The sequence below is a fragment of the Leptidea sinapis genome, chromosome 2 (genome assembly GCF_905404315.1).
Source record: "Leptidea sinapis chromosome 2, ilLepSina1.1, whole genome shotgun sequence".
NCBI lineage: Eukaryota > Metazoa > Arthropoda > Insecta > Lepidoptera > Pieridae > Leptidea > Leptidea sinapis.
The window spans coordinates 5,665,831-5,679,176 of record NC_066266.1 but is presented as its reverse complement, the minus strand read 5'-3'; the positions used below and the strand labels follow the sequence as shown (position 1 = coordinate 5,679,176).

At 34.1% G+C, this 13,346-nt stretch overlaps 1 protein-coding gene across 2 annotated transcripts in view; it reads left to right on the top strand.

The window, feature by feature from the left end:
* Positions 1-13,346, top strand: part of LOC126975607 (irregular chiasm C-roughest protein-like) — a 151,969-nt gene that overhangs the window by 57,099 nt on the left and 81,524 nt on the right. For both annotated transcript variants that reach the window (XM_050823577.1, XM_050823586.1), the window contains exon 4: positions 1,463-1,543. In XM_050823577.1, the coding sequence (XP_050679534.1) occupies positions 1,463-1,543 (81 nt within the window). The remainder of the gene's footprint in view (positions 1-1,462; positions 1,544-13,346) is intronic.

Here is a 13,346-nt window from a genome sequence, read left to right as displayed (position 1 = left end):
CTGTATACTTAATCTGGCCATAAATACTGTTACAATTAAAAATAAACAAAATATAACATTTGAATTTGGAATCTGTAATTTTTATATGATTGTTCATTGAGTTTTCTCATTTAAGCGCCGATACATTATACAATATTTTACGATATTAAAATGGAGCGGGGTGAAATGGGCTAAATGCAATTTTTAAAAATCTCCATACGCTTGGTATATGTTTGTATACCGAGCTATTAACAGGTACAATGAGACCTCCTCTGTTTGTGACAGAAAAACAAGAACAAAACAGATAACTGTCCTCAACGTTTAAGCCAACTCGTGCAACATCGTAATATGTCCACTTGCTTCATTCAAAGAGCTCTGTTTAAATATTGACATGTCCGCTGGTTGGATATACAACAAAAGTAGTGTCTTATTGCGACATCTAATTAGCCCATAGTCTATAGAGTATTTCGAGCCCAAAACGTAGTGTTTGTGGTAATATGCTTTGATGTTGCGTTCTACAAATAAAACGCTGGTAGGACAATCACTAGGACGACACAGGGGCCTTCACAATGACTATGCCTTTGCCACAATATGCTATATCGCCTCTTTTACACCCCTTTATCAGCTTCACCTTTATGGCTGTTTGTTTGTAACTGAATCATTTCGGCGCGATTTTGACCCATTTTTAACGGCCAGATTTCGTTCAAACTTCATATATTTATCGAGAACCGTACCGAACCGCGAACTGTACTGTAATGTACATTAATTTGATAAAACTATTCCATTTTTCAATTTGCAAAATAAGATTTTCGTTAATTTATAGAATTTTCATCTATATAATCTCTAAGGCAGGAATTGATGTTAATTTTAATTTTTCAAATTAATTTTTCTATTTTTTAGTTGGGTTTTCTATAAACAGTGCGTTTTTTTTATTAATTATACAAGAAGGGGACAAACGAGTTTTCGGGTCACTTGATGTTAAGTGATCACCGCTGCCCATATTCTATTGCAACACTAGAGAAATCACAGGAGCGACGCATACGACACATGAAATTACCCATGTCGTATCGTCCTGAAAACACCGTACACGGTAGCTCATTCCACAGCTTGGTTTTACGCGGAAGAAAGTTCCTTGAAAACCACTCTGTGGAGGCATATCCAGATGGTGGGGATGATATCCTAATTTGTGTGAAGGTGGAAGTCGGCGGCAGGAGTCAGGTGGAACAGCTGTTCGGAACACTCCCCGTGATAAATGTGGTAGAAGACACAATGAAGCGTCGTCTCTACAATTATGTACAATGCCAAGTGATCTAGCCGTTCACAGAACAATGGGTCTCCCACGCGGACGATTGCAACAGGCTTGTGGCTTTGGAAAAAGTAGTGATTTTTTCTAGAAATAAACATAATTTATACACACAGACTAAGTCATGGTATAACTAACTGCATGATATAGAGGAGGGTAGTAACATATTTGTAATTACAGGGGATTACTCTCTGGACATCATGGATGTAGCGCTCGAAGACGACGCCAAGTACCAGTGCCAAGTCAGCTCAGGAATGAGGGGTAATAAATCAATTTATATCACATTTGTGTACATCTGATTGCCTTTTGGATGACCATAGTTATAATTGATTTATTATTATTAGGGATTTAAGTGTGAAATTGCCGTCTTATTGTAAAAGATATTACGAATTGACAAAGAACCTTCGTGGTTTGAGATTTTTGAGTGGAACTTTTTTCACATCTAGTTATTTGTTTATAAAATTTGCAACTTTCAGTTGTTTTTTTATTCAGCTTATACAAGGAAGATGGATTATTACTACTAATGAACGCACCGTGCGATTTTGGTTTAAATGCTTTCTTGATGGAAACATATCATTTTTGTTAAAAATATTACATGCGCCGAAACATGTTAAAGGAAATTTTCTCGAAATACTACAAATATTAACTATAAAAAAATATAAATATAGTAACATAATACTAGTGTTTTACTTTAGTGCAGTTTTACCAATTTACTACTAAAGCAGCATTCGAAGCTAAAATTTAGTTTAACAGTCTCTCTGCACTCTATTATACTTTCATAAATAAATAAATTTGTAAAATGGTTCTTAGTAATATCTCTTTTGCATCTCATAAACCTAACACTTATACCAGTGGTAGGCTCCTTTGCACAGGATGCAGGCTAGATTATGGCCACCAAAATGGCGCCTATTACTGTCGTAAACCAGTAATGTGTAAGCATTATTCTTTCGGTCTGAAGGCCGCCTTATCTAGTGAAAGAACCGCACAGAAATTTTGGGTTTTCCAAGAATCCTGAGCGGCACTTCATTGTAATGGGCAGTATCAATTACCATCAGCTGAACGTCCTGCTGTCTCGTCCCTTAATATCATAAAAATACTACTTCCATCTCTTTGGAATATAATAAGCAGTATTTTGTTTCTAAATTCTTGAATTCACGGAAACTAATAACATTTTCAAGGATTTTTCTGTCGTGAATCATAAATGTGCATGTATTATTGTGTTTTGGTGCTGAATTAATGTAAGAATTAATATACTTTCACGAAGTGACGAGCGCAGTTGGCATGCCACCAATAATTCTGGGTTCAATCAAGAATCCTAAGCGGCACTACATTGTAACGGGCAGAGGAAATCACCTACTATTAATTACCCTTGCTAGTATAATAATATTTAAAAAAATACAATAACTAGAGTTTTAACCCATTTCGAGCTCGGGAATGAAATGAACGTAATAATTTTCAACGCATCATAAGTTAGGTTTTTAATACATATAATAAAATCGTAACTGGTGGATATCTGTACATGGAAGATATATAAGAAAAACTTATATGGGGAGATTTTATGAACGCAACAGAACCCAAAAATGCCAAAAATCTAAAGAATCACATGTAAAATGCAAAAAATACCTATTAGTTGAATTGGCTGAAACTGTAATATGAAGGTATTATTTCATCATTAAAGTAATGTAAGCGATGAAGCTGCAAATATCGTTTTAAAAGAGTGGCTATGACTTCCTTGCCACTTCTTCTCATTAAAGCTCAACCTTTTCCGAAGTGGTGTTAAGTGTGGAAATAGAAAGAAAACTTTTGACATTCATAAGTGAATGAAGTGAAAAAACATATTTAAGCATTGGATTTTTAATACATGTACATTATTTTTCGGTCAATAATTTATGTAATTTAAAGTTAATGATTGACATAAAAAAACAAACATACAATAAAATTAAATCCGACGGAAAAACATAATCCCGCGGGTTAAGAATTGACCGCCATTTTACTGACGTCAGCCCCAAGCAGACACTTCAAAATTCACCAATCATAAGTTTTACATCTCTCTTCAAACTCCAGGGACTTATTACAACTTTTAACGCGTAAAGTTGCCGGTTAGATCTAGTTATCTACAAGGTAAATAAACCTCTGGATGATTCCGATAAGAACTGACAACTGCTTGTTAAATCACAATTAAATCAAATAACAGGTTCCGAGCGTGGGATGAATGGTGTTAAACGAATTTCAAGAAACAATTATTGAATGGTGCCCGGCTTACAATAACTGGTTTTTTTAATGATATTGACACACTATTACACAAATTATCTTGCCCCAAAACCAGCCATATCCTGTACTATGAGTGCAAGACAAAGATAATTTAATACATAAATACCTAGAAATATCTATTATATTTTTTTATTATTATATTATATTTATACACGGGAGTGTTCCGAAGAGCTGTTTCTACTGAATCCTGCCGCGGAACTCCACCTTCACACGACACGCCACAAGTTAGTATATCATCCTCACCATCTGGATAAGTGGCGGTCCTCCACAGTGCAGTTTTCAAGGAGCTTTCTTCCACGTACCACAAAGCTGTGGAATGAACTTCCTTGTGCGGTGTTTCCGGGACGATACGACATGGTTACCTTCAAAAAAAGCACGTACACCTTCTTTAAAGGCCGACAACTCTCCTGTGGTTCCTATGGTGTTGCAAGAGAATGATCGCGGCGGTGATCACTTATCACCAGGTTACCTGTACGGTCGGTTGTCCTCCTTATTCATAACAAAAAAATATTATAATATTTAAATGTTTGGACCTACCGGGATTCCCAGGATTCTAGCTCAGTGGACACTAACCAAGTGTAGTCAATTATTTTAATACTTTTTGCTTTTAATATTCATGTAAATAAGATGTTTAAATTTGCAAAATAAACCTTTTTTTATAGCGCCCTCTATTAGTCGTTTTAAAAATCAAGATGACGAATTCCTTTACATATATTTATATTATATATATAGCACAGAGTAGTGGATACTTACGTAATTATAGGGTCCTCCTTTTTTTAATAATAATGAAAATTTAAATAAAACACTTTTAAAGGATTAAAACGCGTGTAACGCGGTTTAACATTAGATGTTTGCGTAAAAGATACATTTTTATTTTAGTTAACCCGACGTTTCAAGACCTTTCCAGATCTCAGGGGGAGATTTTCAGGGGGACTGCAGATGAAGTGAGTCAAAGATAGTATTTGTTATAGTTGTCATTATGAAGTTTAGCGCCATTTATTTCTTCGGAGGTGGTATTTGCTGTACACAGATAGGTTTTGGCAAAATTTACTGACTTACTGACAGTGTCCTCTTCTTTTTTGGTATGTGGTTTTAATTTATAGATTATTGGATCTGCATATTCAAGAGGCATAATAAATTAAAATTGCAACAACATAATATGCATACAGCATATCAAGAAAGTGCTCCATGAGAACAAACTGCGGCCTCCTCGTCAGCATAGGAACATAGTTAAGGCGCCAACATATATTATATTTCCCAATTATTATGTTGTTGTGTTAGATAAAAAGAAACCGTTTAAAGATAAATTTATATTTCTAGAACGGATGCAATTTTATTCGTTTTGCATGAAAATACTAAAACAACGTTTATTGCCGCCATATATAAAATAAACTCAACTATATCGCATGGAGATACCTACTAGGAATGCAGAACCGGAACCCATTACGCTTATAACTTAATCCGCAAACGATTCTTGGCAACTAACTATTGTTTTGCTCGTTGCGTCGGAACTTGGAATTGTGTTTGCTTTTAATAAATTGAAAAATCTCATTGCATTTATTCTCTCCTGGTATTTTTGTTTGCCTATTTCATTTTCCAATATACGTTTCTCCGCTAATAAGTGGATGGCTCTTGTTATTTTATAACCTTGCTTTAAATTGTTTTGAAAATGCACTTTATTTTAATTATATTTGATATCACGCATATAATTTTTTTTTTGCTTTATTTGCAACCGGATGCTGCTTCAATACATTCTGCACTAGTATTAAGTACTACCTAATTACGTCCACCATAATCATTATTCGACTTTGACGGTCAATTCTTTACAATCCTTACGCACAACTGATATCTTTACTCATATTATAAAGAGGAATCCACGTGTTTGACTGCATTTTTTGTGCCTATTTGAAGCGCCACTTGCGAGTGTCCAGAGAACTAATTTTGACGTATAATACATATAAAATGGCTGCTTAGGAGTGTACAATAATACTCTAAAGTACTTTTGCATTTTGAAGTAATTTCACTCGTTTTGCTTGTTATTTATACTTCTAGAATCAACGTAATAAAGTACACAATTTATTTTGTAAATAGTTTTCCTATCGATTTTTCTTTAGCTGAGGTCGTGATCACTTGCTTTAGTACCGCAGACTCTCGCTACATGGCCAACAGCGCCAAAATGGCGAATATCAAACAGGCACAAAAGCACTTTGACTGCCGCCAGTCTAGTGGTATATAGTAGAGGTCAGTGTTCTTTTATTTTAAAAATTTAAAAGTTGTACGTGCTCAGTTCAGTGTGTACGCGGACAGCGAATTATTCATTAATTACAAAAACATGTGTGGTTGGGTGATCTCCGTTAACCGAAACGATTCCACGCGCGACTCCAAAACATGTATTGATAGTACTCAAAGAAAAACCTAAGTACCCTCAATACATATTTTTCTTAAGGTAACTCACTGGCTATGTACTACATAATATTTTATTTACTTCCTATATACTTTATATGTAAATTATTAAAAGTAATGAATAATATATAGAAAATAAAAATATATTATTTCTAAAAGATTAAGGATCAAATACATTTATTATTAGCATTATATAGAAATTATAAAATTAAATAATAAAAAGTGTGTGCGTGTAACCTATACGCGCGATTGAACCAAAACTTTATGACTTTAGAAATGATTAACAGATACATCAATATATTACATTAAATAAAGCCTTATTGCCAAATAAGCACTCACGTATTACTGAGGGGCATTCTTAGATTTTTTGCAATTTTTTTCTCGGAAACGCTAACGATATAACTTCATCTTTTGAGGAAAGTTGGCATTTTCTCTACCTAAAGCACTTGGAGATTATCCAAAAATATTACTGAGCTTATAGAAATGTTTTTTTTTTTTAATTATAAAATTATAACGGCTTAAAAAATTGTTTCAATTGACTTTTTTACTGAGCATTACTTCCGTTAGAAAAAATTTCTAAGTTACCCCCAAAAGTTATTTATTAAGTTAGTTTTATAATAAGCCTTAAAGTTTTACTTCAAGAAATACCACCAAGCCATTACCATCTTTCACTATATATTTCAGTATCTAATAATGGCAAATCATGTTACACAGTAATTATGTGGTACATTTAGTGTCTGTACATTGAAATATATTTTTTTTTGAGACAGGCATAATCCATTTACGTATTGAAGACCCCGAAACGGGCCCATATGTCAGGCTCGGGTGTAAACACCCCCTACCGACTAAAAACCATCTTTGTGCTGAAAGCCCTAAAGGCTTTTACAGCGAAGCCGGGCGTTCTTGGAGGCAGAATAATGCCCTAATAACTAACTAAAAAAAAATAACTACCAAGCCATCCATTACCATCTGCTATTGTATAGTTTAGTATCTACTAATGGCAAGATCAGGTTACACAGTAAGTATGGTGAGGTATGTATTTATGAGGTACTCACTGTGTAACCTGATATTATACAAGTGATTTGAGTTTTCTTTAGTATTAATTACGCCAATATTTGTCTTTAAACAAGTCGACACGTATTTCGCCTCTTCACGAGGCATCCTCAGGACGTGTTGGCTCGCCAAAATCTGGCACGAGACTGAATCAAATGAGCCGGAAGCCGCTGTTTTATAGCCTCGTCCCATGTAATGACGCTCTGTGATTGGTCGGCTGTTGTGACGTATTACCCCCGGAAGAGATACGTAACAGAGGTGATGGGACTATATTTGTTTGTTCATTCAACAATTTAAACATGTTATTTTTGTGTTTTATTATTTCGAATTGCTCTAACACATTTCATGGGACGAGGGTATATAAGAGCGGCTTCCGGCTCATTTGATTCAGTCTCGTGCCAGATTTTGGCGAGACAACACGTCCTGAGGATGCCTCGTGTAGAGGCGAAACACGTGTCGAATCGCTTAAAGACAAATATTGGCGGAATTAACACTAAAGAAAACTCAAATCATTTGTATAATTATGGATTTCCGCAAAGTAACGCCTACTTCAATAAATTTTCCTAACCTGATATTGCCAATACGTTGAAATATGTGTATAACATGTAAGGTTAGCAGCGCTTGACAAAAATATCTGAACTCTGCCGGACGGAATCGAACGTCTTCAGATATAGAACGCTTTTTGTTTCGTGACGTCATATATTACTGATAGATCCCGACGCAAGCCGCGTTAGGGCCTGCCTGAAAAATGGTGTTTATGCTAGTTAGATCTGGTATTCAATATTTTGATAAATCAAATTTAATGTTATTTCAATTTGTTTTTAGTAAAATTACTCCATTTATTTATTAAAGCACACCACATCATATACAATACAATTTTCTTAATCTAATGTTACAATTAGTAGTTCTAAAGTATACGACAATTATGGTGAACATAAAAATTAAAAAATACCCCCTAATTACTTCTGAATCGCTGAATACCATTTATCGCAGTGTTACAGTCCGGGGGTTACGTGATGTTAAGTGATCACCACTACCCGTATTCTTTTGCAACACTAGAGGAACCAAAGGAGGTTTACGCGCTTTTTTTGAAGGTATCCATATCGTATCGTCCCGGAAACAACGCACACGGAAGCTGATTCCACAGGTTTGTAGTACGTGGAAGAAAGACCCTTGAAAACCGCACTGTGGAGGAACGCCACACATCCAGATGTTAGGCGAGTCGTGCGAAGTTGGAATTTGTCGGCAGAAATCAGGTGAAACAGCTCTTCGAAACACTCCCCGTGATAAATGCGGTAGAACTAACTAACTGACATAGATACGGCGCGACATGTATACTTTAGTTACTTCCATAGTATTATGTCCTATGGTATATTGCTGTGGGGCAGCGCTGCCAACATTAATACAATATTTGTGCTGCAGAAGAGGGCTATTCGCGCTATTTATAACCTAGGCCCTAAAGAATCATTGAGAGCAAAATTCAAAGAAATTAACATCTTAACTGTTGCTTCTCAATATATTCTTGATAATGTAATGTATATTCATAGGCACATAAGTGAATATGCCAGAAACTGTCATAACCACAATGTTACCACCAAGAACAGACACAACAGAATCCCAGAAAATGTTCAAAGATAAAGTATTACGTTATTCAAAAGAATTGTTAATAAACGTTTGTGTGGTAAAGGTTACTATAACATAAAGGACTTTCTTAATGATACCACAGATTCGGAATGGAGCGACCGCCCTCAGGCTATTAAATAATAAGTTTAATTGTACAATGTTACTTTGTAAATGTTACTTTAACTGTAAAACATATTTTTGATAAAAAAAAAAGCCCGCTGAGTATGTTGCGCCCATTCTTCTCAGGCCTGAGGCATTCAATTTGGAATGGGTGGTAGTTTTTTGACTTTCAATAAGTGATTTCACATCCTATTTTGAATAAAAATATTTGAATTTGAATTTGAATATATTTCGTATTTATGCCCCTAAGTATTTTCTTTTCACATTAACATAGTATCATTGCATCACTAGTAGCCAATCAGTCGCATAATATGTAAGGTTTAGTGATGCGTGGTTAGGCGTACTATCTATACGTGGTATAAATATTTGCATATTCAGCTGGTTACAGTACCTATTGATATAACATTGATGTTGTATTAATTATCACTATTTTGTTAGTGGTCGATTTGATTATCTATTGTTATCTGTTCAAATAATGTCTGCATGTTACATTTTGTAGGTGTGCTTTTTATTATTATTATTTTTTATGATAATAAGGGACGAGACGAGCAGGGCGTTCAGATGATGGTAATTGATGCCCAATACAATGCAGTACCGCTCAGGATTCTCGGAAACCCAAAAAATCTGAGCGGCACTACAATTGCGCTCGTCACCATGATACATAAGATGTTAAGTCTCATTTGCCCAGTAATTTCACTAGCTACAGCGCCCTTAATGTTTACACATTAGTGCTTCACGGCAGAAATAGACGGCCGCTGTGGAATCCATAAGCTAGCCGGCATCCTGTGCAAAGGCGCCTCCCACTGGTAAATTAAAATAAAACAAAATATTGTTACTCTATAACGTTTAGTTATAATAGATTAAATAAAAAAGCGGCCAAGTGCGAGTCGGACCCATGAAGGGTTCCGTACCAGCAAGTATCATAATATAATAGTTCTTTTAGTTCGTTGTAACTTTGATCGGTTTAAATAATATTTTTTTTTTAAATTAAGTTATTAATAAAACGAGTTATGACGTATTAAAAAAAAACTACTAGATCTCGTTGAAACCAATTTTCGTTGGAAGTTTACTTGGTAATGTACATGAATTTTTTTTTAATTTTCATCATTCTCTTATTTTAGAAGTTACAAGGTTACAACTTATAAATTACACACATTTTACCTCTTTGGAAGTGTCTCTCGCGCCAACTATTCAGTTTAGAAAAAAATTATAGTAGAAACCTATTATCATTATTGAAGACCTATCCATAGATTTATGGGTTTGATAAAAAAAAAACTTAAGTTTCAGTTCAAATTATGGAAATAAAACCTAAAAATTTATTGTTTTTTTTTCTATATTTGTGTGAAAATCTTAATGCAGTTCACAGAATACATTTACTTACCAAGTTTTAACAATTATGGTTCTTAAAGTTTAAAAAAAACAGTGCCTGCGACATACAAACGGACAGACAGACAGACATGACGTATCTATAAGGGTTCCTTTTTTTGCCATTTGGCTACGGAACCCTAAAAAGTGCTATCTGAATCTGAAGTTTCCGAGTTCACCATAATGTTCAATCTGTATAATAACTTACTCATCTCTTTTTTCTTGCCAGCGATCTGTAATTTTGTAATTTAAAAAAAAATATATTATATTAATATTTTCAATATTAATATGGTTACTATAACATGTTCTTAGGTTAGCTAATTATGTTATAACTAAATACAAAAGGACCCTTAGGGACTAAATTCATGGATCTCACAACTTTTTACGGCAGAAGAACTGAGTTACGACACTTGTTTTTTTTACAGGTTATGTTTTTGATGGCTCTCACTATCCATCAGGTGATACACTTGTCTGTTTGCCTCCTCTAATAAGAAACAAAAAGGAAATTGAATTCTTTGTCCTTTTCATTACTTGTTATCCGATAACTGGACAAGTGGAAGTCAGACTCGCCTACCGAGGATTCCGAACATATTACTTTTTTAATTCATCGTCTTTAATCGAAAACTATAACGTTATAAAAATTACTAAGAATATGAAATACCATATGACACTTGGACCGCTGTTCCTTTCATAAATGACCCTGTTTTTCTATGATTAAGTTACAAATGTATAGTTTTCAGACATTTTCTTTTCATTTTCATACTTGTAGTATAATACTAGTTACTTGCCAAATTTTATATTTCTAGGTTAACGAGATTACCGTATTAAATTTGATTCCCTTGAGAGTGACTATATAGCTTTAATTTCAAGTCGATCCACTCCATTCAACATCTCCACGCGTTCCCGAGATAAAGAAATCTTGACAAACAGAAAGATGGACAATAAATTGATCCTATAAGGGTACGACTTTTTTCTATTGAAGTTAAAAGCGAAATTAATATTATGACAGTACACTGCCAGCACATATACAAGAACCGCCTGTAGGGTCATAAACATATTAGCCAATTTAAAATAAGGTAGTGATACTCGGAACAATCGTAAACTCGCAATTCCATCTACTAGGCGTAAAGTCGCTGAATCTTTTAAAGTAAGTTTAGTATAAAATATAACTCAATCCGTGTTATATTTTATAATAAACTCCCAAATGATAATATACTTACTTCCCAAACAAAAAAATTAAATGTACCTATCGTAAAAAATAAATTAACATCTGAGGCTAAATGATAAAGATAGTTGGCACTAATGATTTTAAGTTTATTGTTAATGAATATTGTTATACTCATTTGAATGCTAGTTTTGAGTAACATTTGTAATTCATCCTGACTTGCACCAAATAACTTACACAGTTTTACAGTAAATAGAGTTTCTTGTATTTTAATTTGAAGTATTAAATTAAAATGAGTATGTAGCCTTTGAGGATTTCTACTATTTCGGAATATATAATTTAATTTCAAACCCTTTGCACAGTCCAGGAATGTATTTGCAGCAATCATTTATTTAGATGGACCAACAATAACTCACCTTAACTTTGACAATTGATTTGTACTTACAAAGTAGTTCTAGGTTGGTTATTCTAATAAGGTACATTCAACATTTTAAAAAAGAAAGTTTAAATAACTTGAATCTTAATTCTAATAAACTATAAAATGTAAACAATTATAATGTGATAAGTGTGAAATGACAAAAGTAAAAGCATGAATTACTTACAATCTAACACAAACTATTATCTATCATGGTCGTGATTTTTTCTAAAACTTTTTTTCCAAATATAAACGTGTCGTGTAAAATGTCAATGTAATGATCGTTGATATCGTTAAATGTTGTAGCAATCATCAAGTTTTCTTGAAACAACTTATTCAAGGCGCTAGCTCAATGAAATAATATTAGACCAAGCACAATTTCGTTTAAGATAAGCCCGGTCCTATTCAAGCGTTCGCTATTTGCTTACATTAAATTATTGCTTATAACGACCTCTTCTAAAAGGCTTTGCTGCTAAGTGATCTTGTTTTCAATTAATTTGTTCTCATAATGCGTACGCTTTTGCAAACGAGGATATATGGAACTGGTAAATTGTTTGAGTCAAAATAATCTTACGTTTATTTTATTAGTGGATGTGTGTAATGTATGATAATTATAATCATTATTGAAGTGAAACTTCTAATGCGACTTCCAACAAGGTTGCGTTTAACGCTACCTGTGCCGTAGAGTGCATAGTGCATAAATACCAGTTTTCGTACCACGCGATTATAGTTGAAGCAGATTGCTGACGCGAATATACATTGTGACATCATGCGCACGACATATTATTACATAAACACCAGGAGAACATAAATATGGTAGCAGTACTAGTAATGTCTTTCATAACGGTTGAAATCATGTGTCATCCTAGCAAAATGTACCAGGACTACATATACGGTTTAGAGTTTCATGTAATCATCAATGCAGGTTTCACTTCTGAAATGTACGCACGCAATTTTTATGTTTTCTATATTTTGAACTGCATTATACTCACGCAGATAATTCACGAATTGTACAGGTGCGAGCAAACACGGATAATGATGTTATGGGGGTACATTTTCCTCGATTTTCTAATCTTTCGAAGACTTCTTGTAGACTGACTTTACACTTTGGTTTCACCACCTGACAACCAAGCCATGGATTTAGCCCCTTGTATGGTGTTTTCAGTACTATACGACATTGGACCTTCAAAAATAGTACACATTCCCGAATGGCTGATATGATTTCTCTGGTGTTGCAAGAAAATGTGGGCAGTGGTGATCAATTTTCATCACGCAAGTACTCTCGTTTGTAGTCCTAACAAAAACAATAATAAATTAAATTGATTCAAATTCCGATACATAACTGTCACTATAGCGGTAAAAATGTTGTCTTTAGAAAAAACAATGTTCTTTCTGGCAAGGCTTCCATCTGATAAGTTAACAACAGGCAAGAGAGCTTCAATTTCTATTTGATATTTATTTTTCTTTTGCGCTTTCAGAAACTTGTAATAAAATTACATTCAGATTTTAGAAAAATATACAATGAAAATCCTGGCAAATGTTTTAGTGGGTTTCACAAAATCCAACATTGCTTCACGAGAAATGGAGGGAGGGCAGTTTTATATGAAAGTTTTATTAGATTCTTAGACAGTTTAGTGGTTATTAGAAAT